Raw genomic sequence first — 27398 nt, 5'->3', positions numbered from 1 at the left:
GAGGAAATGGGATCCTGTGGGTTGGGCTGTGCCTGCTGAATCTGGTCTGTGGCTCAGTGTATTACCAGAAATGTGACACAACTTCACTGCTGTTTGGGGCAACATCTCACCGTACAAAACATGCTGTGGAGAAACTATAGCATCCCTATTCTAGACCACAGACTTTAGCAGAAACATTAAACTTGTTAGCTTATTCATCTAGTCAAATCTACTTGGATTAAAGTCTGAATAAATTACTAACTTTGAAGGACTGTGCTCATTCACATGTATATGTGAAAGGGGGAGAGCTGAGTAATGCCTGCTAGTTTTTTACTGATTTTTTTTTTTTTTTTTTTTCCATTCATGACTATGGAATTTTTTAAAGGCAGCATTTATTTTTAACAACTTTGAACACTAAAGCAGAATTGAAACAGTACAATTGATTTATAAAATCAAGCCCAGAACAAGGACTTGAGCCAATTTTAAGTCTGTAGTCTTTTTTTTTTTTTTTTTTACTGACAAACAGCTTTAATCCACCTTTTTAAAGCACACATTTCACAAACATTTATTCACGAACTACATGTGCACAGCTATTTGGTATAGTATGGGTCTATGTTAAGAAGACATGGTTTCCTAAATATGTGGATAAGTCACTGCATTAGAAATATAGATTTGAGGTTGGATTTGTGGTAATTCTCCCCATAGTGTCTTGTGCCCTTTGAGCCATGTTACCCTGAAGGAAAATCAACATTATGTAAAGGGCGTGCAAGTTTCTAACAGATTTTAAACTGCCTTCCAGTCTCCTCATTATGTGTTTAAAAAAACAAACAAACAAAAAAAGCATTTCATTTATTACTTCATGTCTAATCTACATGGAAAGTCTGTGTCCTGACAGTTTCTGTAGGAATTTCTAGGTCTCTAGGCTCTGTGGCTGAACTACAGCTTCTACAATCCATCACGATCTTCTTTGAGGTATGGACGTACACCTGGACCATAGAGACTGGAAATCTGATTAGCTTGGTCTTTGAAATATAGCAACTATATATTGCAGACAATTAATTCTGACCAACCTGGAAACTTACTGCTCAGTTACTTTTTGACAAAATGGAATCTTTCAATTCGTTTAATTAAAGTGATTAATTTTTATTATGCTATATGAAAATCCACATGACATAAGCAGAACTAGTATCCCATAGGAGAAAAAAACAAGCAGATTTTACTGACAAAAAAGCCCTAGCAACATCTAACTGGATTGTCCATAGCATGTCCTGTAGCTAGGTCACCCTTTCCTAAATTCCCTATGTTTTATTTTTTTTCTCCTTTTGACTGTCATGTTTCAGACTTGTCCATGTATTGAAGGAGCTGAAAAAGTTGAAATAGTAACAAGAATGATCATATAGCAAAATATTGCCTTAGTTCCTAAGTGTCTGATTAAAAGATTAATTGTGAAACGCTGCTGCCTATTCAAGATGAGCAAAGGACAGGCTGGATACAGAGAGATTTGGCTGAATGCTGCAGTAATTTGCAAATGGGTGCCAATATGTTCCCTTTGGTTTTACCAACCCTGGTAATCTGGAAGAAGAGATCAGTCTACAGCAGTGTTGTTTGTGTTGTATCCTTCTCATTTCACAGCCATTTTCCACTTCTGAAATAGATCAAATACACGATTGATTATTTATTATGTTAAAGATACAGCCAGAGCAGTCAGCTGGGAAAAAAAAAAAAGGGAGGAAAGAAGAAATCAAAATAAATAAAAGAATGACCAGATATACAGAGGGCAATGAATTGGAATGATTTCACTATTTCTGAAAGACAAAAAGTGGCAAAGATGAGAAAGGAGTAAGTGGTTTTAATATGTGAGATTTCTGTAAGCAGGGCCCATGAGGCAATAAGTTATTGAGAAGGTTTTTGTCCTGCAGTGACATATTTTAAAAATATTTTAAGATCAGATGCAAGTGCCCAGAAATTTTTGAGTTATATCATAAAAATCCAAACTTAATATTTGCGATGATCCATTTCATCTAAAATCATGTCGTAAGTTAAAATGGTGCAGCACATACTTGTGGAAAAAAAAATAAGACAGCTTCAAAGACCTAGACTTTGTATCACAGTAGATAGATCCACAAGACAGACTTTGTATCACAGTAAAGGAATTGCACACAATAGCCCTGTCTTGACTCTAAATGATTTAGTATCAAGCTAAGATACACAGCATGTGCAATAGTGCCTACAGGACCAAAGCATAATAATGTAATGGATTCCAATGAGTACTCTCATCAAATTATGTGTTTTATTAGAAATGGACTTGGCTCCAACTGGTTTTGAAGAAGAAAAATAGGCCAGTAAAGTACAATCATGTAATTATGAAATATGTTCTGAAAATATAGAAGCAAAGCCAAAGAATAGATGTGGTTTGTGATCTGACTGTGAAAGTGAGTAGGATTCATCTTCCTCTGTTGCAGTACAAGTTCCTTTAATGCTTACGCTCGCTCTTAAGTATAATATAAAAGAAAATGGTGATTATTATTAAAATACGGTTGTATCATTTAATCTTCATAATAGAACTCCCTAAATTCCAGTAAATTTTAGAGCAGACATCTCTTGAATACATGTAGTCCTCCATACATGCATCAAGGTAAAGATTAGTTTTAAGTGGATGATGAATAGTGGGTTCAACCAGACTGTAAACTGCATCACCGTTGCTAGCTAATTCCAAAGTTTAACTAACCAGCCTACAGTTGATTAGTTAAATGGTTAGTCAAAATAAAGCATGTCAGGTCAACCCATCATCTTTACAATGCACAAGGTACTTGTTGGGGAAGGCCTCTGTGCTGTTGTTAGCACAAGGAAATGTGCTTTTGTTTGAGCAACTAACACTTTCTTTTCTCTTTTTTCATTACCTTAAATCTTCATGTTATTTAAATTTGGGAAGATTTCCTTCTTTCACGGGCACGAAGCTAGGACAAACTAGTATCTATTTTCTGTAGCTATTTTTGTTCTCCAAGAATATTTTCCTAGTTTATTTTATTTAAATACGTGTAACTTTCAGTTCATAAATAGAATCGTGCAGAATGTTGGAGAAAGACACGCTGCAATGTTAGAATTTTATTTGGCATTTAATCATTGCGGTGTTTGTCACCTCATGTGTAGGCTAGAGCCATTGTTAAGAGAGACATTTAAGGATTTTAAGAACCCAGTCTCTCCAAAATAAGATGTAAAAGCAGACAATGGCTTGTGGTCAGGGAGAGTAAACATTAGAGAGGAGATTAATTAGCATGCCAAAAGAACTTTGCTAAAATGAGGAGACTACAATGGGGCTGAAAATCTCCAGCTGTGAGAAACTATCAGGAAGGAGGAAAAAGTAGTAAATGCGGAATCCAAAAGGACCCCCACCTGTTTAACCAACCGCGGTGATTAGAATAATTCATGGCTTTTTCGAATTGTGTGATGAGCAGGCATGTCTTAAGAGATGCCAGTGAGATCCTTAGTGAGTAAGGAAAAGCAGGAGAGGTGGTTTTGGAGCAGATCAGAGGAGAGAAAACAGAGAAAAAAAGTTTTCTGCGGGTATGTCACGTGCATTTTCCATTTTTATTTTCACTGTTATTCAAAATTGGGAAGACCCAGCTTGTGTAGTAACTACTTGGCATGGGATTTGTCAAAAAGTGTTTCATTATATACTTTATCCTCAAGGTTTGGTTGTAATAGAAACAGTCACCCAGATAAGTTACAGAAGTGGATTTTCAGTAGCATTGCTCAACTCCATGCTTCATTTCCTAGCAATTTTATATTTCAGACCCAAACATCACAATTAAAGGACTTTTTTTTTTTTTTTTTTCCTAATGAATCTGGCAACAATTAACTTTTCATGTCATAGTTTCATCCACAGTATCAAATTATCATTTCCTATGTATTATTTCCTATTATGTCCTACCTCTGATTAGGAAAGGTTTCTGTTTTTTTACAGAACTACTGGAATGGATAGGTGAGAAGACTTCTCAGTTTATAATGAATAAACATCATCAAAAGAAATTTGACGTGCAAGATCAGTCTTGCCAGTGGGACACCATCTGTTACTATGCTCTAAATTCTAAAACACAATAAATTGTTTGCAGGATATGAAGAGCATTTTACATTTTTGAATATCTGGAAATAAAAAATGTCATTACAGATTTTTCTGTAGATTTAACCTTAGCTTTCACTGACAATAACTGAAAATACTCATTAGTTGAAGTAGAAAATGGAGATCCGGAGGAGATATTATCTTGAATAGGTTCTGGTCACAACTGCTAGGTTCTGGCTAGGTTGAATAGGTTCTAAACTAAATGCTGAAGTTAGTGTAGAAATTCAAGGATAAGTTAATGCATTTTGTATTATATAGAAAGTGAGATCCTTCTGTGTTTAAAAGCCCTGGATGTTGAACTCAAACTCGAAAACTCTTCTGTTTGTGTAAGCTTGAGTTCCATTCCAGTACGCAGCTATGTGAGGCACTAATTCATCCATTGATGGGGCTGTACAGAGTTGCAGAACGATGACATAAGATATCAGGCAGGGTTGACATGTCCATGAGCAGCTATTCTCCTTTCCATTTCTAAACTTGTGAGGAATTAGCCCAGCCATTCTTGAGATGGTCTTGTGCCCCTATCCTGGATAGCCTGTCCATCAGTGCCTTATTCTGATGGGTACATAAACTGTCAATAATACTGTATGGATGTGTACTTCTTGCTAATCACCTGAGTTCTTGTGGTGCCCGGATCCTCATTTGTGCTTTCTGACAGTAGTTGTGTCAGTAGAGGTGCACAGACGGTTAGTTTTCTAATTACATTCCTGAAGAATGGGGATCAGTGAGCATCTCAGAGCATTTACTCAAAAGGGTAAATATTAAGGATTAGTTTGCAATAAAAGCAAAAGGATAGGGGAAGTCATAGAAGTCTAAATGTATTAAATTCTTGAGGTCTGCCTCGGTCTGAAATTGAAGATGTAAGTCAAAGAATATTACTGGAGATGAATATTTCACACAGTTCGAGACAAGTATCACAAGCCAAGGTGAAGCTGAGGTGTAGCTGGTAACCTTGATTTCTCATCAAGGTTGATGAGAAATCATTATGAACACTGTATTAATACAAAAAGGGCCAAAGAATGAGAAGTGCCCTTTGTGCAGAAGGAACGAAGCAAGCAGAAAACTGAAGAAACAGTTATTTAAAACCTGGATACCGAAGGTCAAAGCCATGTGGCTGGTTAGCTCAGCTGTCACAGCAATGACAAGGAAAAAGGAGGAGTTTAAGGCTTTGTAACCATTCTGTTTTACTATTTTTTATTAAAATGTGATCATCTTTATCATTTTATGAACTCTTGCACTGATTGTTTACACAACTCTTTGGAAGAGTCTCAGATTTGCTAGCGTTTGCTTTTGAGAAGCTGTGGAGAACAAGTAGGGTACTGGACAACTGTCAAAAAAGCAAATTAAAAGGGTTCTTTAAAAAGTGCCTTCAAATGAGGCTGGGTCAAAAAGGGACAAGAAAATTCAACTCCTGTTTTCCAACTCTCAGTTTCTAGAAAACACAGGACCAGATAATTCAGTGCACCTCTTCTAAGCATTTGGATGATAACAAGAAGATGCGTAGCAGACTGCATAGATTTGACACAAGCAATCATATGAAGCCAAACTATGTTTAGGAAGCAATCCTTCTGCTGTAATCAACAGTGGGTAGGTGTAAGAGAGGTATTCCAGTCTTCAGAGCACCGATGACGAAGAAACAGGAAGGACTGATTTGAAAGGTGGAACAGAACAGTAGAGAAGTGAACAGAGATCTCAGTACCATGGCGTAAAATTGAAAGAATAGGGTAAAAATATGGTTTAATAAATAAATAAATACATTACAGGGAGGAGATGCTTGATGAGAATCAAATAGCTTCTAATATGGAAAAAAAATATGGAACAAAGGAAGATAGCAATTTGTTTTTCGTGTTTACAGTGAAGAGGATTCACTGTAAGAAATTACAAGCTTGAACTGCAATAAGAAAAGCTAATTTCAAGTATCGAAAACATGTCCTAAAGTTAGACTAGTAAAGTCACTGAGATAGATTAAGTGTGCAGTTTCCATCACTGACAGACTCTGCTGACGGTCTAAGAATGGATTTAGATCGACATATGCCAGGATTGACAAGTTAAAGTTGGTTTTGCTTGTGGGCTGTGGGATGGCTAGATGTTCCCTTGAGATTTTCTCCAGCAGGAGATTTTTACATCATTTTTATTGTCTGCAAGGGCCACATCATTATGTTTGCATGAGCTTCAGGCATTAGCACCTTTCATTTGCAGGAGGGGGGTCAAGCACTTCTGAAACAGTTTTCCAGGGTGCAGGTTTCTTTGCATTTCTTAATTTCTCAGCACGTTTCATGGAGATGTACATATAAACTTTTCTTCCAGTGCAGCTCTTGGCATCCCAATTACAGATTCCAGCACCCTTTTAGGTATTGTGTGTATTCTCCCCCTTTTTCCACTCTCCATCATTTTCCACATATGTTTATGACCATCACTGAATTTTGGATGTGTTCATTGCCAGTGACAGCGTCTCCCCTGCCATCCCTCCATAGACTCTACCAAGTAGCCAGCTTTAATATTTGAAAAATCTGTCTTTCTGAACACTAGGAAAATATATGTTGAATTTTGAAATTGAGAAGGCTTTTTTTTTTTTTTTTCTGATAACAGTGATATTTCTTAACAGTACAGTGATGAAAAGAGCTGTAACTCAGAGTTTCTATGATCTTAGCTTAACATTATGTAACTGTTACCATTAGTATGATTCTCTTATCGCTGCTGCAGAACTGGATTCCCTGTCATATCTTCAAGATACCATTGTTAGGCACATCAGTATGTAACAACGCAGATATACTTTCTGTGAGAATTGTACTTACATTTGAAGTACAGGAAAGAATAACTCTCGAGATACAAAAATTAGATCTTGGAAGAGCAGTGAAATTATTAAGAAGGAAACTTCTTAGTTCTGCATCTTCAAAATGCCATTTCAATCAAGCATCATTTTTTGTGCGCTCGAAGCAATGGAATTACCAACTTGTCTTAAGTCCTTGATCAGAATGAGGCTCTTAAACCAATTATGTGAAGATCAGAGTGCTTAAAATTGTAAGGAATACGTTTAGAATTATTAAAGGCTTCAAATATCTTGGTTCAGGCAAAATTACATATAATTGATCATTTAGTATGTGTCGTCAGGAGAAGCTGCAGTCATAGGTGTGGAAGAGCGCTTTCTAGATAAATCACAACTAAACTCTTGTAAAACCCAAACTGTATCAGAGCTTCCTCTTCTTAATGAAAATAAATCCCAACCACTTTTATTCCTGTTGTTCAAAAAGATCTACAGAAAGATGCACCGTAAGTTAAAGAACTGAATAACATTGCCCTAGCTGATGAAGTGGAATGCAGATGAAGGAAAACCAAAATGGATTACCTGGATTGCTAAGTAAATGAAGGCACAAAATAAGGGGTTGGGATCTTCTTTAAAAGTTTTAATAGTTAAAAAAAAATAAAAATGAGAGAGGATAAATCATCAGTAAAGAAATCTTTGCCAAAGGGCAAAGGGACTTACAGGAAATTAACATTAAGATTGACAAACACAAACTGGATTGTCAGAAAATGATTGTATAAGGGACTGACTCTATAACCCCCCTGAGAACAACACGACTGTTTTATTGATTCTTATTTAGCCTCTGTCCAGTCCTTCCATCCCTTTGCTTTGAACTTTATGATTCATTTATTAGAAAATATAATATTATTCTGGGTAGGTTGCATTTTCAGTCAGGCACATAAATCCTAATCTTGCAGTCATCCTCTGCATCTCTCCGGTGATAAGATTCTCATTGATTTCAGTGACACAGGTTTAGGAACGGAATGGTACGTATTACGTAGTGTAAGATGCATGCTAGTGGGTTCAATTCATACTTCACTACCAGATGAGGACCAAACTAAAAACTTGGTAGGCTCAATGACAATCTCATATTCACACCTCTTCACATAAAGTGGCATTATTTCTGCTTATCAAATCTAAGAATGTCTTGATGGACGTGGAGATAGTTTCAGGTCTGAAAGTAGCTACTTTTACTGTGAAGGATACTTTCAGATGCTGTGCTAGGAGTGCTGTGTTCCAGTCATGTAGCTCTAGCAGCCTTGACTTGCACCCAGTCTCTTATGCATCCCATCAGCAGGACCAGGAGGGAACAAGGATATGCAGGGATGAGACAGTTCCTGGATTAAGGCGAAGTCAGGGAGGCTTGCCAATTGCTTTTTGCAGACAAAAAAAGGCCTGAAGAAAAACAATTTGCTGCTAGTTAAAAATGTTAATTGCTAATCTGGATAGTGAGAAACAAGAAGATAAATGTTGGTAAGGATGTTTCTTTCTTCCCTTAGCTAGGCTCTACCTCATTGGAAACAAAGCCCCAACCAGCAGAATGGGAATGGAGAAGAGCGCAGTCAGTCGTGGTTTCTCCCCGTGGTTCTCACACAGCCCTTCTGATCCAGCATGGCTTCTCCAATGGCCACTGTTCTCCAGCAAGAGGTACTCTACCATGGGTTCTCCATAGGCCACAGTTCCTCTGGATATGACCTCTGTCATCTGTGGGCTGCAGTGAGTATCACAGTGCCTCCTCCTTTCTCTGCCCTCGCATTCACTCCTTCCTCACCCTGTTTCCACCTTTTGGTTCTATCCATGTGCTCCCAGACACCCCATCAGCGGCAGCTGGCTTGGTGCTGGGATGTGGGAAGGCCCAGACAGCCAGATACTGCTGCAGAACCCATTGCTGATGTGAAGAGAGGAGCTCTGCTTGGACCTGGGAATAGAACAAATGCGGGGAAGTCGGTGAAATAGGTCAACGGGCTGCAGATTGAACTCGAAATTAAACGTGGAGTGAGCCACACTGCGGAGGGAACTGAACTAGTTATGCAGCTGGCTCATTTCTAAATTAGGTTTAACTAGTTCGGGAAGAAAAAGAGACGTCCCTGCAGTCCAAGTCCAGGCACGGCTCCAGCGCGAAGTCCACGCGGGCAGGGAAGAACGCACAGAGGATAACAACACGGATAGCACAGGCAGCGCTCAGAGTCGACCGGCGAGCCCCAACCACGGGAAGCGTTATCCCGAAATCACTTAAAGTTTATCATGACCGTAAGCCGTCCAAGGATTGTCGCAGCCTTAATTTGGGAAGCGAGGTACCGCCACAGCTGGAGAAAACTTCCAGCGGCGCAAACCCGAAGACGCCGACGGAGGACAGGGGGCCGGGCCCCCCTCAGGACCCCCCTCGGAGCCGGGAGCCGCGCGAGCCGCCCTGCTCAGCGCCCTCCCGCAGACCGTTAGCCCGGGCGCGGGGCGGGGAGGCGCGGGGCGGGGCCGGAGGCGGGCGGAGCGCGCGACGCGGCGCGGGGCTGCAGACGGCGGCGCGGGCAGGGAGCGGGGCCGCCTTTCCGGCCGCGGCGAGGAGCGCAGTTGCGGGGCTTGCGGCAAGGTGACGGGCTGGGCGGCTGCCGCGGCCTCTCCCTCCGTCTCTCCCGCTTCCCGGCGGATTCGGGCTCCCTTTCCCCGCTTCCCCTCCCGCATCTCTGCCCCTCTCGGGTGGGCGCGCCGTTCCCGTCCCCGCCGGCCGCCCGCGGGTGGCTAACCGACCGCTCCTCGTGTCTCCTCTCGCCCAGATGCTGAAGGCAGCGGCCCTGGTGTGCGTGTACGCGGCAGCCTGGTGCAGCCCGGCGCTGGCGGCGGCGGCGGCGGCCGGGGGCAGAGCGGACAACGGCAATTTTCTGGACGATAAACAATGGCTCACCACCATCTCCCAGTACGACAAGGAGGTCGGGCAGTGGAACAAATTCCGAGACGTAAGTTTAGCCTTTGCCGCGGCCCGAGGGCAGCGGCGAGGGCTGGGGACTACCGCAACTTTCTCCCCCCCAGTTCCCAGTGTTATTTTTGCGCCTTTAATTCCCGCTGATGCCCGGGCACGGGGGCGGTAGGGGGGAGCCCTGGCCGCCCAGCTCCGGGTGCGCCGCCGCCGCCGCTGCTGAGCGGGATGCGCCGTGCGGGGCGCCGCGCTCGGAACGGGGCTGCGTGCTGCGTTCGCCGCGTCCTCCGCCCCGTACCGGGGCTGCTCTCGGGCGGGGCTGACGCGAACCCCCTCCCGCCGCCGCCGTGCTCACCTTGCAGAGGAGCGCAGAGCCCCGCGGGCGACCCGGGGTGTGAGAACAGCGAAGTCCGGCGAGCGACTTGCTAGAATCGGTGTCCGGAGCGTGTGTGTGGAGCCTCTCTGACCCGCTGCTCCTCGGTTACGAAAGCCGGAGCCTGCAGGTGGCCGTCGTCCTTGAGGATGCCTCGCTGCCGTGCGTGGTTTGTGGCGAGTTTAGTAAAATGGAACGGATTTTCAAAAGTCCGTCTCTCTTTTTATGGTGAAAAACGTTTTCCCTTCCTCTTCCAGTGCTCTGTGCTCATGTCTGCTTTGGATATCCGAATTCCAAGTGGGAGAAGTAATTTTCTTCTCAGCCTCTCTGTGTTGCTTACTGGGATCCTTGGGTTTGGTTTGCAACTTCTGTGTCAACAGGTTTCTCGTGCTGCGGCTGCCGGTGGCCGCGGTTTGCTGCAGGGAACTGAAGGCAGCAGCTCTGAGAAGCAGCAGCTCTGCTCATAGGGCTGGAACACGCCTGTAGTGTTCTTGTTCGACAGCTCTGTAGGTATCCCACGTGTGGGATGCAAACTTGGCTATTTGTGTTAAGTAACAGGGGAAGAAGAGTTACTACTGGAGTTGTGGGAGAGCTATTTCCACAACAGTTCCCATTAAACAGAATAATTTCAGTGTTTGGGAACACTCGCGCTAGCTGTCTGATATTTCTGTTTACATCAAGTAGCTTAAAATCTGGAAATGCGTGTGAAAAATGGTCAGCACAGCATGCTTTGGGACCATCGTTTTTGGAAAGAAGGAAAAACTACGCAGCTACGTAAATATTTTAGGGCGAAACGGTGCTGCTGAAAAGCACCAAAATCAGTGCCTGAGTTACGTTTTATAATTGGGTGAAGTCATTGATGCAAGGACTGCCCTGCAAGGCTGAAGAGGCTAAGTGCTGTCTAATGCCTGTCTCCCGGGTGCCCGCTGAGGTACACTGTAATGCTGGATATTAGCCAGATAATTTATTCTGTGACAAGTAGGTGTCCCCAAGGGCTTTGGGAGTGACTGCTCTGAGGAAGTGCTGCATACTGATTCTTCGGAAGCCCCTTACAAATAGGCAGCCTTCTTTATTACTGCGCTGTGGAAGTTTTGTTAGGCTGGTGCTTCAGAGAGGAGTCAGCTGGTACTTAGCAGGATGCTTATATCCTATTGATTACTACTTGAGGTGGAATGTTTACAGGTGATCCTCATATTGCACGAGGTGATCCCTTTTACAGCATGGATGATTTTCAGTAATTCATAGCTGTAAAAAAATAAATGAAAATTATGAGTTAGTCTGCCTGCACAAGCATTTGCTCAAGAAAAAATGTATTTCAAGATGTGCCGATTAGTTATCATCTGTAGATATAAGATGGTGGAGACATTTTCTTAGTTCTCTGGTTTAGGCAGTTAGTAAATCTTCAAGTATGGCTGTAATTTGTTGGTTTTGAATTAGTGGGGAAGTAGCTGCCCTGCGGAGTTACAACAAATGTACGCCAGGCCCGTGTCCGTAATTTATTCTCTATTCGCTGAACAGGGTGTTTTGTGGGCTGTAAGTACCCTGCAGATGCATGGGTGAGATGGAATTCTGGTGTGAAAAGAAGTGTTTAACGGCTTAACTTCAGGCTTAGCTGACAAGACTGATTAATGTGGAAGATAATGACCCTGACTTCTGGCTCATTGGCTCAGTTTCTTAAGAGTTTTAGGTCACAATGAGAAAGAGTATAGTTATTGAGAAAGGGAATCCCTACAAAAACTAAGCCGCAGTATGATTACTTATTATGTTAAATTTAGAGCAAAACTAGAACCCAACAGCCTTAACATTCCATAAAATGTCAGACTTGCCAGCGAAGTTTGGTATTAACGTGATGCTAATATTAGCAGACATCTCTTCAGTACTTTGTTCAGGCGAAACTGTAATGACTCTTCAGCTCTTTTGAAAGATCTTGATCATTCTGACAAATCTTTTGAAAATAATAGAACAAATCTAGGCAAGGATTTTGCTTTGCTTTGCCTAAATATGGATCAGTGGGAAGCTGGGCGCTCGTTAGAGACTGTCTTTTCACATCTTGAGACTTGGTGGGATGAGCACAGGGGAAGTGTATTCATCATGTCAGAGATCGGCTCCTCCAACTTGTACCTGTGAAGTTAACGCTTTGAGTCACGAGTCCTGCTCATTTTTTGCCCATAGGTGCTCGGTAGGAAGATAATTTAACCCTATCTGCTTGTTCCTGTAGTGCAGTTGCTGAGTACCAGCAGCTCTTTAGTCTGTCACTAAGTGAGTAAGTCTCGGAGTTGATGGATTTTCTTTATGACTTTTCAGACTGCCTGGTAAGGCTGCCTCAGCTGCCAGTAGGATGTCCTGCCTACCCCCTGTGCTTACGTTCCTTGTTGGGATTTGAGGTTCTGTAATAAATGCTGTGGTGAGGGAGTCTGATTTCACATTTTGTTGTATCGGTAGTTCTTTGTGGCCTCATCTACGAAGGCTGGACTAGATACATGTTTTATATTGAAAAACTGTGGTTTTTCTAAAGTGAAGATTATTTCTCCTATTTTAATACAACTGGTTAATGGTGTCACGTGGTCCTGTTCATGTGTTCTTTAGGAAGATTGCATAATAAATGTCTTATGTACTAGACTTCACTTGCTGCTGAAGAGCACCATTCTTTTTTATTTGGCGGGCTTATTAGTGATTTATTTGCTCGTTTCAGTGGGGTGATAATTTAAACTTGTGAATCAAAGATGTGCGAGGTATTTTGAAAGGCAACGTGCTTGTCAGATACAAACTCCAAAGAAATCCACCATGGCACAGTTACACAGGGTGACTGGTACATGCTTTGTTATTTATTTGACCGGTGAAAACTGGAAGCTTATTTACGTTTATCCCTTAAAGAAATTGCTTTTCTTTCATAGTAATGAATGAAGAAAAGCTTATTAGGAAATTTGTGATTCTTGTGGCTGTGGTAAAATTCTTTTCTCTTGTGTAATCCAGAGGTCTCCAATCTGGCTGAATGCTGGCCCTCAGTTTTCTTCTATTGTGGACAGTATTTACTGTTTCTTACATATTACTTAGTGATTCTTTATATATTACTTGTGAGTATTGACCTCATTTGCTGCCTGTGCTTTTGTGCAGGTCTGTTTTTTGTCTATGTTTTTTTTTCTTTTCTTATTGATCTTTTCCAGTCTGTCTATGAGAAGGTAATGGTCTGTTAGCTTTTGATGCCAGTATGCAATTAGTGCAAAAGGGGTTATGTCATGATATAGAAATGTTAGTTTCTTTAAAGGTACAAACTGCTGAACTTAGTTGTGAAACTAGCTGCTCTACAATCTGTTCACTGATAGGCTTTTTTCTTTTTCAGTTGAAAGTAATTTCAGAAAGTAGTTTTGCTGCTTCTGTCATCTAGAACTAAAATATAGCCAGCAGCCAGTTGTAGTCTTAAAATGAGCTTTTGCTTGAAAATAAAAGGATTGCAGATAGTATGTAGGTCACTAATATGCACATGATAGAAGGGAAAGGAATGAAAAAGGGATCATGAAAGTATTTTAGAGAAGGTCAAACTTCAGGATTGGGTAGTACAGCACTCATCAGTCTTTCATTGCTAATGTTAACTTGTTCATTTGCTGTCGAAATTGGTTCATGAAGATATCTCTTCCTCGGTTAGTGGGGGGGTGAGCTCTTATGCTACATCTTATGCTGTATATTTATAGAAACATGGAAAAGAAATGAGTTGCAGAGCAGGAATGATCAACTTCTTCATTAAGTTGCCATAGAGTTAAGTTAGAGGAAGGGTAAAAGGATGAGCAGTAAAACACCTCAAATTCCTTTTTGTGTAAGGGCACTGAGTCTTAGTACCTATTTTTTTCTCCACAAGCCAGTTGGTTATTGGACAAGTGGTTATCAGCTATTCTGAAATGGTGTCCATCTTTGTGGGGTTTTGTTTTTTTATTTGCTTTCTCCTTGAATTGACTTGGTATAATCTTTTATTTTTATTAATGTGGCAAAGGATGAAAAACTTCAGCAACCTTAGCGATCTTATAGGAAGAATGAGTGTTTTATACCTTCAGCAATGATAGCTACTTTTGAAATGGAACTCATAGAGTAAGAATTGACCCTGGTTTTCTTAACGGTGAAATACAGGAACATACTAGGAATTTGCATGAAAGTTAAGGGAGTTTTAAGAAGCTTTATAATTGTTGACCACTTGTTAACCGAACGTGGAAAGTTGTATTGGAAATCTTAACTTTTGGTTCCTTAAGTATTTTGGATAAAGGCTTCTAATTTTTCTGTGTGTAGCTTTTGCTTGATTTCAAATACAGGTTGCTTTTTGTTTGTTTGTTCATTTTTTTCCTCTAGTCTTTTTTTGCTGCTTGTTTCTGGTAATGAGTGTTGTTTGTCTGTAGAGTTTGCTGGCCTCAAACTATTGCTAATACTGAGCTCTGTCTCTTGGAAGGCATTAGCTTGGAAGCTCTTTATATAGCTAACATGAGGAGTTAAGTAAACTGTAATGTGCTTTTCCTTAGACTGGCCTCATAATCTAAGGGAAAGCTGATAACATCGTTTCATCTTATCTTTATCTCCTTTCTGTGAAGAATAATCTTTATTTTATTTGCGATAGGTTGTTTAGTGGGTATGGATACCCACTGTTCTCTTGTCTTACCGTTAAATCTTATTGGGATTGACTGTATCCATCTGTGCTTATTATGGTGTAGTATAAATAGATTTGTAATACACTAATAGGTGGTAGCAGTAATAGCAACTGCCTTTGCTTTATAATCAGGATGGAAAGATGGCTGGAGCAAGAGGTATATTATTAGAGGAAGATGAATGTAGAAAACAGCAGAACCTGAGTGCAATTAGAGTATCTTTGCTTTTAGAAAACATCTATTCTTTATTTTTTTATGTTTTTCCATGTCCTGTTACTTCATAATCATGGAAGCATTTGAACCAACTAGCTGTGGAAGGGAAGAGTAATGTTTGGTTCAATTTCTTTGCAGTTCTTGGCCACTTCTCAAGTTTAACTCTTTCCTTTACTAGCTGCTTAAATTTAAACTAACACCCACCGAGAGCTGCTGGATACCTACAGTTCCCATTCATGAAATAAGGAAAGCAATCTCCTTCCAGTTAGTAGCTGGTTATTTTTTTCATAGGTAGTTTTAGAACGACTCCTGAATTTTCAAGCGTAAGGAGACTTGAATTCTAGGGAATATATATATTTTATTTTCCTTATCGGTACATGAAATACACTTTTTTGTTAAATAGTTTCAATTATGCTTTATGGATATCCTCCTATTGTAGGTATTTTTAAAAATACTGAGTTGACAAACGGGTCTGTGCCGTTGTATAGATATATGTTTTAATCTGATGTAACTACCCTCCTTGGAGATATTCAAAAGGTGCCTGGATGTGGTCCTGCTTGAGCTGGGGTTGGCTCAGGTGACTTCCATAGGGCCTTGCCTTATGAGCATGCATATCACACTTGTAACAATCTATGCCAGCGGAGGTGTTTCCACAGCTGCTATGACGCCCTCACTGCCCACCACCTCACTGTGGTAATATGGAATCCAGTTTTGGTCACCATAAATGTTCAGCAAGCATTGATGAGTGTCAGTGGGTGCAGTTTTTTCCTCGTTTCAAGTGTGCTTCCATGTCAGGCACGAATTTGTCAGACTGCCCCTTTGCTGCCATCTGTAACAGGGCAAGAAAATGGATTGGAATGCTATTGGGAAGGTTCAGCCTCTACTGCTGTACCACCAACATTCACCTCTGGCGTTGCAGGCCAGCGTAATAAATTAAGAGACATTCCTTTCAGAGCAGCCCTCATACTACATGGTATTTAAGTGTTGTTTTTGTACGTGTTTTGTATTAAATCTCTTGAAGAGAGACTTGTGCTAGTAATTTCGGTGATCAAACGCTCTACTGAACAGCCTTTAGTTACTTGTTAGATTTTTTTTTTGATGATTTTTTTGCTCTTGCTTTTTCATTTCTCTTCATTTCATACGGGTACCTTACAATAGTGAGAATTACTAGTAGAATCAATGGTTTACCTGAGAAAGGTGGTGCAGTGTGTGCTGGGAGTTAGGGACAGAACATGAAGGTCTGATGTGGAATTGCAACCTGTGACAAAACCTTTACATTTCAGTAAGAATATTTTCACTCTGTTGATAACTTCACAAGTTAAGAGAATGGGTTTAAAAGGTACCAGAAATTTTGGATGGCTTGCGTTTTCCTAAATTATGGAAAAACTTCTCTTGATACACTGTATACTGAAGGCTGTCCAGGCTTTGTTGATTTTTCTCTTGCAGAAAAAAAAGCTTTTTGTTTATTTTCTCAAGTGATGTGTAATCATTGATTCAAAGTGGACTGTTTATTTCAGTCTGTTCATCATCTCTCTAATAAAAGTCTGCAAGTCATCAAATAATTCTGTATATTGCACTTATCCTTAAGCTTGCCTGCAGCTGAAAGTAAACTCCTTTGACATTTGTTGAGTTTGCACTGATGGCGAATTTCATTCTGTTGCTAGACCTGTGTAGCAGTGATAAGGGCAGAACTTACTCCTCTGTGTATGCTTCTGAGCATGGAAAATACCCTGTGTTTTAACAGCTATTTGTTGAAATTGGGGAAATTTATCAATATGCAAAGTGTAGATGTATTTATTGATGCTTGTCTCTTTGAGGATTTGATGGTAGTGTTCATGACTATAAGATCACTGTTGCAGAAAACCCAAACAGTGGTTCTTGTAAACAGAATCAGTCCATTGGTATGCAAAGCTTCAACACCAGGAATCCACTGTATAATGTGCCCTTCCAGAAGAATACATTAGCCAATTTGGTCACCTTTAGGAAGCCAGTCTGGAACACTGAGAGCCCTTTTCATTCATAAAATGTAGGGCCGAAAGGGGCTATTGGATCTGATAACATGCTTATGTCTGAATATAGTAGCTCGTTAACTCATATCCAGACATTGTATTAAACCTGGAAATTCTAGTTGGGCGAAAGTGTTTTAGGCCTTAGGAGGCTGTGTGCCACTGGAATAGAATAAGAAAGACTTGACTTCTAAGGGAAGTAGTGATCTAAGCAGCATATCTATGATGTTTTACAGTAGGATAAGGGAGAATGACATTTAAATTCGTGCCAGTTGCATCTGAGGTGTTTCCTGCTTAGGCCCAAATATGACAGTGACTAGAAATGGTGCTTCATTTGTCGTTCTCACACTTCACTTTCCTACCACCTTCATGTCGTTATCTTGTGTATATTGTCAGTAATTGATGTGAAATGATGCTAGTGAAAAAAAATCACAAAAAATGGAGTACAAACTAGTTTAAATCCTAAGGAAGAAGGTGAAATTTCTATCAGATTGCTCAAGGTACTGCAAATGGGATGTGTTTTCTCATGTGAACTGGATTAAAGCACGCTAACTGCGTATCTGTTTTTCAAAACCTTAGTACATCTTGCATTTCCCTCCTAAGCTGTTAAACTTTTAAGTTTTTCATCTTTGTCCTTATTTCAATTTACTTTTGAAGTTGAATATATCTAACTTAACTCAGAAATTTTGGGCAGGAAGTTACAGTGTTGGTACTTGGGGAATGTGTGAACAGGATTACTTCACACTGTTAAGAAAAAGACTCAGTTTTGCTAGGAAAACAGAGTAAGGGATTCTACCTGCGGTGTGATATTCCAGGCCTGCTCAAAAGAAAACATTCTCTCAAAGAATGGCGAGATGTATGGCCTCAACTTCATTGAATTTGTCACAAGCAATGCCTCAATGAAGTTAAAACATAACATGATGGTGGGACTTTGCTCTCAGATTTACAGTTGTAGTCTCATAACAGAAGGAGAAATTACATCTGGAATTAGACTGATCTGTGTACTATGTTTTGTACTATGGACTAAAGTAATACAGATGTAGAAAACTTCAAAGCGTTTCCAAGTTGTTTGTTGGAACAGAATGTGACCTAATGTATATGATGGAACAGACTGGGATTCCATACTGCCTTAATCTCCAGGGACCTCCACATTGTGTTTAGACCAAAGCTGTGGCACCTTTCTGTCTCTTTTTTCATATTTTGAATGCTTACAGTTCTATTTTTAATGTTCCTGCATAAAGCTGATAGTTTCCTAGGGTGTGTGACGCTCTTGTTCCTTTTCCTCAGATTTCCTGGGTTAGAGTTGCAGTATGACTTCTGTAAGTTAAAGGCATGAGTAACATTTTTTCCCCAGAAGATTTCAAGTACAAACTTGAAATACGGAATATTTGGAGTTTAGCAAGTGGAGGATTGAGCTCTCATGTTTTTAAAAATAAATAGGAATGCATGCCTTGTGCTTGTTCACGTGCCCTCACATAAGCTCTCAGGCCAGATTGGTGACAATTGGTAGGAATTTTACTCTGTGTCTCATAGTTGAGGAGCAAAATACTCAATATTAGAAGTGTTTTGTAGATCAGCCTCATCGTGTCTGCTGTTCTTATCTTACTCTCAAGTTTTCTGTTGGTCATGGAGTATTTGCTGTACACTGAGAGTGATGTGTATTTAACTATGCTTGTGAAGGGCAGAATAAAATGGTAATTATTGGTTAATATCTTTGTTATGTGTCACAGTTGTCTGAAGTGACTTATTAGTTGGCGGGAAGAAATACTTGATTTCTTTACATGTCTTTATGTATCTCATAAGAACATGACAAGTATGACTGCAAATAGCTAGAGATTTACTAGAAAACGTTTGTGTCAAACTCCAGTTTTCACAGATAGGTAGTAGAAGGTATCAAATATGTCCTAAGGAAATTCATCACATTATTCTGTGAAGCAAAACTGGAGACACCAGCAGTGCTTACCTGTTGTAAAATGTGATACTGTCTTACATAGTTCCTGTGAAGCAGGTCGGCTTTTAATTTGAACGTGAGGGGATCTAAAAGTTTTAGGAAGAGTTAGACTGTGACTTTCCCTGTTCAGCTACAGTCAAACAATTCAACAGCATGAATGTCAGGAAGCATTTGTCTTAAAACATAGCAAGCTGCTATCATATGTTAATGGTAATAAAGTTCAACGTGCAAATAACACCCTTTTAAGATTTATTTTCACAACTATTTCTGCTTTAAAAATATTATTTTAGTGCAGGCAAAGGATAGTAACTCACACTCGTTTAAAGATCTGAAACGTTTCTAGTATACTTCTAGTGGCAGCTAAAATTCCTATGGATGTAAAGTTATGCACATCCTTTATACAACTGATTTGAAATATACCAGTGTTCAGCTTTTACTTATGCTGGTATAAAACATAACTGAGCTTGAAAATCAAGTAGATGTATTTTCAGTTTTGACAAGTGATTTTTTTCAGTTGCTTTAGCCAAACAGCTTGCTCATTAGACCAAAAAACCTGCCAAGAGTAATCAAGCATAGGGATGAAACAAAAGACATTGTGATTTACTGTTTTATGCTTGGCATTTATCAAGAGAAGTGCTTGAATGAAGGGAAGAAAAAAAAGGAGAAAAGCAGGAAAAAGTCTTCATAATGCAGAATTAATGACTATCATAAAATTTGAATACCTCAGCGACGTGCAGTCAGCTAACCATGTAGTTCATGAGTTGTTGTAGGAATTCTTTCAAATAGCATGTTTTTAAGGAATTTTGCAGAATGTCCTATTAAATTGGACTACAGTTTAGTTTGTGTGGAGTCTTTCCTTTTTCATTTGAGGTCACTGAGAAATCTCACCAGTGTTTGTGAGAGGTGGTGTATATCTTTCATTATGCCAGCGTGTTTGTTTAAAATCTTTGTATGCAAACTAAGGCTACAAAATAGACTTCTGAATATATTATGCCACTTTGAAAAATAGAAATTGAATCATAGAGTCGCAGAATAATCCGAGTTGGATGGGGTCCGTAAGGATCGTTGAGGCCAACTCCTGGCTCTGTCTAGGACCACCCAAAAAACAGGCCATATGGCCAAGAGCTTTGTCCAGATGCTTTTTGAGCTCCGGCAGCTTGGGGCTATGCCTGCTCCCCTGCAGAGCCTATTGCAGTGCCTGACCACCCTCTGATGAAGAACCTGTCAATCTGACCCTCCCTTGATACAGCTCTGTGCTGTTCTTCGGGCCCTGATGCTGTCACACAGAGCCGAGCTCTGTGGTGCTTTACTGTGGTGCCCTAAACTGCAAGCGGTATTGATGGTGAGGCCACACTAGTACACTGTAGATAGGAGCAATCCCTTCCTCAGCTGGCTGGCAGCGTTGTGCTTGATGCTCCTTCATGCTGTGGTTGGCCTTCCTGGCTGCCTGGGCACACTGGGAAGACTTAAATTTGTTGCTACTTCTTGGAGCACAGTGAAAACAGTCCCATTTTAATTCCTTAAGCTACTTTGTTTGACTGGGGATGCGGAGTTCTTTTTTTAAAGCAAATAACTTTCATGAATAAATTCCTCACTTGGTTGTTCATTTAATAGGAAACAATCCTTCGATTTCGCTGACCTGCATCAAAATATTTTGTTTGGGGGCAGTTTGTCTGATATGGTTTCTGCATGCGTGTTTATAGCCCGTGTCCACTGGTTTGCTGCCTTGCTTCCTGGAGGTGTAGGTATGTGCCTCTGCACTGCCTTATGCCTGGGTGCAGGCTTCTCCACTGAGATGCATATTGTATGACGCACTCTGCTTACCCCTCTAGCTGAATCATGTGCTGCAGTGTGCAAAACAGTGCCGAGATTCAATTAAATGAGAGGGTGGCAATTATTAAGGAGAAGGAAAATCAGACAAACTCCAAAAAAAAAAAAAAAAAGAAAAGAAAGCTCTGGCATGCTTTGCAAGATAATGTTACTGAGACTAGATTTTCAGGCTGGGTTAGGAAGACCATTTATATAGATAATATTATTAAAACTAAAGCTGAATAACCTATTTTGTGAGAGGTATTAAGGTATTTGCCGCATGGCTTAATTCTGTGGGAAATTAGTAGAGTTCATGGTAAAGCTAAGCAGTGGGAAGGATTTACCTACTTTTTTTTTTTTTAATCTGCAACAGATTTGTTTGAATTTTTTTTAGAGATCTGATTCTCGTTTAGATTAATCATCTAACATAGTAATTCTGAGATGCCTGAAGCAAGGCACAAAACTATGGGCAGTGCTTTATTATGGATTGAGGAGTGTATTACTTGTTGTGTCAAAAATCTCTTGTGAGCATGCTGGAATGTATCAAGAAATCAGAAGTCGAGATTCAAATTGGAACCTTGACTAAATAAGAAATATCATATTGTAATTCAGAGAGTTAAGTTCTTGGAAATCTGCAGTTTATTTGCTGTTCTTATGATGATGCGCTTAGTCCGCTTGTCTTACGAATTCTGAAGTTCTGTTATACTTGTCCTGGGTTTATTTTCATACAAAATAACTGGGTCTCTTGATGTTTCCAGTGTTTGTGGTTTAAACTTCAAGGAAGAATTCAGAACTGGAATATTTTTCTCCTTTCTGTCAGTAGAAAGTGTAAATCTTGAGGTCTTGTTTCTTGCCTCTGCAAGTTTAAGTTCCTTAAAGGACTTCAGTGAGCGTTGTGCTTAATTTAAGTCCAGCACCCATAAGAAGAAAGTGTTCTTTTCCATTGCTTGTGTGTATGTAGCCTTTTATGAAAAACAAACATTTTTGGCTTCTTTGTGTGTTTTTTCTTGTGGTTTTTTTTTGTTTGTTTGTTTGATTGTTTTTTTTAGGAGTTGAATTGTTACAAACTTCTGTTACAACATGCAGGGAAAACATCCTAAGGACAATGCAGGTTATTCAATGGGAAAAGGGTTTAAGAACTGATCCAGTTACATGGGATTAAGAAGGGGTTAAGGGCTCTGCTCCAGTGGTATAAAATTAGTTAAGGACCTAATAGTATGATTTAGCTGTGTGATGTTTAAATGATTTTGGCTTGAGCTACTTAGGAACAAGCGTTTGAAACGACTGACATCTCTGCTGCCACTAGATTTATGTGACCAGGGAGAATCCTCAGATGATCTGCAAATACTATGTCCTAGTTTTCTAAGAACAATGACGTGTTTTATTTGTTGAATATAAAATAGTTTTACCACACCTAAATAACCTTGGCTTTAAAGTTAAAAATAGATGCCACAAATATGAAGGAAGTAACCGGTGTTGCCGTTTGATGTACCGTTTCTCTACTGATCTGATACACATATTCAGTTTACTCTTTTTTTAATTTTTATTTTTTAATACAAACAGCAATTAAATCAACACACTGGGAAAAGACTTTGAGAATAGAGGTCTCTTAGAGGAAAAGGTCTGTGTGGTTTTACGATTACATGAGAAGAACAGAATACCATGTTTCAGGATTTCTTGCTGTGAGTATGCAACAGCACAGGTTTGTGAGAACAAGTTTACCCGAAGGCCTGTGGGTACCCTGAGTTCTTATCACATCTATGTCTGGTTTTCCTAACTAGACAAGCTACTGTGCGTGCTTATTTAGGGAAAGAAAATTTACTTGACAGATTTCAGGTTTGTTTCCAGGAGTCCATGAAAGCTTTTCCTTGAAAGCTTTGAGTAATCTAGTGAAAACCAGACTGAGATGTTCATAAACTCCAACTCTTAGTTTTTACAATGGTCATTAATGCATGATTGTCACATCCTTAGCCACGAAGGAAGAAGAGATCTAGATGATTGTTAATATAGCAGTTAAACATTAAGGTTCATTTGTAGTCCAGTGTCATTGATCTATGTAATTGATGTCAATCCTAGTTCTGCCACTTGGTTTTCTGAGATGAACCAAGCTATCAGTGTAATCATACTTGCTATTCTACACTACAAATTTGATTCTCTCATGTCCTGAGTAATCTGTTTTTCATCCAGCAAGAAGGCTAGGCTTGTGGTTATCGTAAGGTGTAGGGTTTGAAACCCGTTGCTGTGACTCCTTTTTGTCAAGACTTATTGTCTGGCCTGTGGTTTTGTTGTTGTTGACTTCATTTGCGTCTAGTATAGATAAAGCTGCTGTTGGTGATCTTCATATTTATGTCTTGTTACTTTCCATAAAGCCTTTAATGAAATCAACTTTTTTCAAGATAGATGATGTTTAATTAAAAAAAAAAGTATATTTTCAAGTGCCAACATATTATGAGAATACATGTGAATGTTTGCACATACTGTTGGAGAAAGATGTACTGAAGTGCTCATTAACTGAACACTTCTGTTAAGACTTGGGTAGTGAATTCTGTGCTTGGAAGCTGGAAAGAAGGTAATATTGTGTAGTCAGCAGCACTTAATTTTCCTATTGGTATTTTTAAGGGTTTGCTGGTTTTAGGTGGTATTCTCATCTCACAGCCGAAGGTTTTATTAGGTATTTTGGTGATACTACCAAGGTATGTGAAGTTTTGAAACTTGGTGTGATGACTAAAATCCAACCTTTTTAGTTTTCTGTTTTAGGTTAAAAATGTATCGTTTATTTTGGTCAGAGCATTGATTAGCAGAGCTCTGCGCAATATGTAATGACTTACTGTTTCTTATGTAAATATAATTTACTGTGAAGATTGAAACATTCTGTGACTTATGCTTATGGAAATATTTTAGAGTGATTTAGTTTGATTACTCACGTTTTGTGTTGTTGAACATAAATTTTAGAGCAGAAAGAAAACAAAAGTTGGAGGCAGTGATCATGAGGTTGTCAAGCAAGCTAAGCCATTCTATTTTGGTGGTAGCAAAGATTGGTGTATTGCTATATCTGTCCAATTATGCCACTACTTTAATGTAATCTACATGGTTTTGAAATAACTTTCCTGAGATCAGCTCTAAATTAGCATTTAGAAGAAATGGTTGCATTTCTTTGACTTCCACAGTAATTTCATTTACTGAAGAACAACTGGTTTTATCCGTAATTGTTAGTTGTGTGGGAAGTCAGATATTAAATTTAATTGAAGAAGCAGAAGTATTCAGAATTATGTTTTTGGTCTGATTTTGCAGGGCTTAAGATTATTTTTTTTTTCTGCACTGCTTGATGTGTATGTGTGCATAGTGTTATTTGTTACAAGATGACTCTGGACACTTCAGAAAGGTAAAATTTCCCTGCTTTGGAAAGATTAATTGTTGTGCCATTTTCTTTGACAACCTAGTTTATGGTTTAATATGCTACAATAAGGGAAATAAGCTACTTGAAAAGCAGTGTCTGAAATCAGTTTTTTTTTCCTTCTGGAAAATAATAGTATCACTGCTTGTGAGGATCAGTGGAACTTGCAAATTTCTTTTAGTTCAGTTATATATGTAATATAACTATCCCAAACGTGATTTGTGGAGGAATTTGCTGTGCAGGAAAAATATTGCTCCAGTGCTTGGTGATGTGTGATCAACTGTTTAGAAACTAGCAGATTAAATTATAGGTAACTATTTGTAGATATACTCTTCCTGGGCAAACAATAATTTTTCAATATTACAAACTTTATTCAAGAGGAATATACAAAAACAAACTGAAAACATATGCCTTTTCAGTAGTTGGTATGGTCGTCTTATTTGGGACAGCTTTGAGAATTTCATGTTTAAAAAGAAACCAGAAAGGAAGATGATATTCAATTTTTTTACATATGCTCCCCTCTCATATTTAACATAAAACAGCAATTTGTGGTTTAATACAGAAATCTTTAAGTTCTCTTAAAGCTTGCAGAACTGTATGGGAACAGCTGAGTCAGGGCCTGAACCTCTGATTGATCACCTGAGGCGAGCCATGAGTCAGCCAGAGGAGCACAGGTGATGGCAATTCCTAGACCTATTGAAGAGCTGGCTACCAGTGGGGAAAGATCTCTGCTGGAAATCTGCTCTGCTGGAGTTTTGTGAGTGAGCCCAGATAGGGGTAAGCTTTCTATCTAGTCTCTTTTTGTTATCCTTATCTGCTTCGTCCAACTCTCTACTTCATTTTGTAATTATGACATCTTAATATTCATGGATTATACAGTGGATGTTAGTTAATAGTTAAAAGCGATCTGATTGATCACCTGAGGCGAGCAACGAGTCAGGCAGAGGAGCACAGGTGAAGGCAATTCAGCTGTGCTGCCGGAACCTTCTAGACCTATTTAAGAGCTGGCTACCAGTGGGGAAGGTTCTCTTCTGGAGATCGCCGCTGCTTGTGTTTTGTGAGTGAGCCCAGGATAGGGGTAAGCTTTTTATTTATCCTTTTTTTGTTATTGTAGTCTGCTTTGCCTAACTTTCTTGTTTGTTTTGTGATTATAACATCCTAATATTCTTTGATTATGCAAGGAAATAAACTTTTAATAACTTCCCTTACTTATGAGCCAGCTTAAGCAGTTATTACTTTAGCAAGAGCTAGAGGTTCCTTAGACAGCATTAGCTGTCTGTTGATATATAAAGAGAGCAGGCATTCCTTGACCTTAGAAGAGTGTACTACTAATACAAAAATAATGCACAAAACCAGTCATTTGGGGAAAATCATAGTGGTTTTAAGTATGTGGGCCTCCTTGGAAAGAAGGTTCTTTCTATAGGGAGACTGGCTTGAAAGAACAGAATTAGAGACTTGTGCAATATTTGAATTAATTTTTTTTTAATCTTAAAACAGTATTTTTCTGCATAGTTTTTGGCATTTTAGAGAGAATGATGAAACGAAATGACGTCAAGGAACCATTCTTGGTGATGTGGTTGCTAACTTCTATTTGCAAGATGTGAAAGGAGAGCTGAGGTAGTTGTGGAATTGTGGTGTCAAAAACAGGTCTGCCTAGGAACGTAATGATAAGAATGAGAAACATAAGGGGGAAGTATTCCAATGAAAATTAGTTGGAAGAGACAGCTTCAGAATAATAGTGTTCCACAGACTGCAACTGTGCCCACCCAAAACCTGCACTTCCAGTGGAGGTGAGATGTTGTGGAATCTGGATGATTGACTGAGTTAGGGAGTTGTGTTCTGAATGCAGTCCTGCTGGGCATTCCCATCTGGAAGAAGAAAGAAATGGCTGAAACCCTTTTCAGTCTCTCTTTGTTTTCCTGCAAAAGGTGTTAAGGATACAAAAACGGTGCAAGTACAATGCAAACACAAATTTGACGCCTGTGTGCATTTGACGTCAGTGTGCATTTTTCAAGTCATGTATTCACCATGTGTTAAACTTTTGCTTTCCTAAAGGTAGACTTTGGTGTTTCTCATTCCTTAGGTCTATTGATGAATTCACCTGAAGATGAAAATTAACTTAAAGGCTTGTAGGAAACAGTTGGTTTTCAGAAAAGAAGCTTATCCTATAGGATTTGTTTTGTCTGGTTATTTTTATTTAAAAAAAAAAAGCCAGACGTGTGTGAAATCTGCACTGTAAAAAGGTGATCTACACAGAAATATTTGAGACTGTAAAGAGTCATTTATTTTATTGGTCATAAACAGTAGATATACTTGGTAGGAAAAGTTGCATGTTCAGAGGCTTAAGTGTGCAGCAGCATCTGGAAAAATATCATCAGATCCACTGTTTGTACCCTGAACGGTTGTCATGGGTCATGTGGTAAATTCAAGGCAGAATGGAAATGATGTGTTTGATCAACTGACTGAAAAAATAGTGAAAGATACACGATGAGAGCTGTTGAGTGAATACGACATGTGTGATATATAGCTATTTATGCTTCACTAGTGTTACGTGCTCCCAACTCTTACAGTTTTCTATTGAAGTTAAAATTTATTTGTAGTTGATGCATTTTGTAGTTGTTTCTGTCAGTGTGCTTGTTCCTCCACCCTTCCCCAAGTATCATTGATTCAGTGATAGTATATTTCTGGCTGCATTTTTGAAGTCAATATCATGTGCTAGATTTACTGAGGAGTGGAACAGGAATGCGAGCACGTGGCTGCAGCAGGAGCAGGGTGTATATGTGTGAACATGATGAATTTTTTTCAACATAGAGGTCCTGTGACTGCTAATTATAGAACTGGGTAATTATTATTCTTCTGTAAACTAGAAGAGAGAACAGATGAGACCAGCTGATTTACTTTTTCTTCAGTTCTCATTGTGGAGCTAAGTTTGAAGAAGGAATGTTCTGGATTCTCTTTATTGGATGGGAAGTATAGATGAAGCTTGTAGGAAAGTTAAAAGCATTTTTGATGTTATTTTTTCTTTTGCAGTTAAAATTCCTGTAACATGTTACTATAGATCTACTTATAAGGACTTTTGCTTATATAAATAATTCTTATTCCTTTAATTTGGGCAAGTTATTAATGCTTAAATGAGCTTGTGATAAATGGATGGTGCGTCATCTTTTCCATCTAATTTTTAGTAAGAGGAGAGAGAAGTTTGGAATGACTTGTCTCC

General features: G+C 39.4%; 1 protein-coding gene across 4 annotated transcripts in view; it reads left to right on the top strand.

Annotated features, from left to right (window-relative positions):
• Window positions 1-8503: 8503 nt before the first annotated feature.
• Window positions 8504-27398, top strand: part of SPOCK3 (SPARC (osteonectin), cwcv and kazal like domains proteoglycan 3) — a 162413-nt gene continuing 143518 nt past the window's right edge. The window contains exons 1-2 of one of the 4 annotated variants that reach the window (XM_048941101.1): window positions 8504-8615; window positions 9671-9850. In XM_048941101.1, coding sequence (XP_048797058.1) covers window positions 8511-8615; window positions 9671-9850 — 285 coding nt within the window. In that variant the 5' untranslated portion in view covers window positions 8504-8510. Of the gene's footprint in view, window positions 8616-9385; window positions 9487-9670; window positions 9851-25210; window positions 25260-27398 lie in introns of those variants that run through there. The other 3 variants (XM_048941099.1, XM_048941100.1, XM_048941102.1) reach the window with 3 other exon arrangements.

Source organism: Lagopus muta, chromosome 4 (genome assembly GCF_023343835.1).
Source record: "Lagopus muta isolate bLagMut1 chromosome 4, bLagMut1 primary, whole genome shotgun sequence".
NCBI lineage: Eukaryota > Metazoa > Chordata > Aves > Galliformes > Phasianidae > Lagopus > Lagopus muta.
The sequence above is the reverse complement of the archived record's forward strand: the minus strand, read 5'-3'. Positions and strand labels throughout refer to the sequence as shown.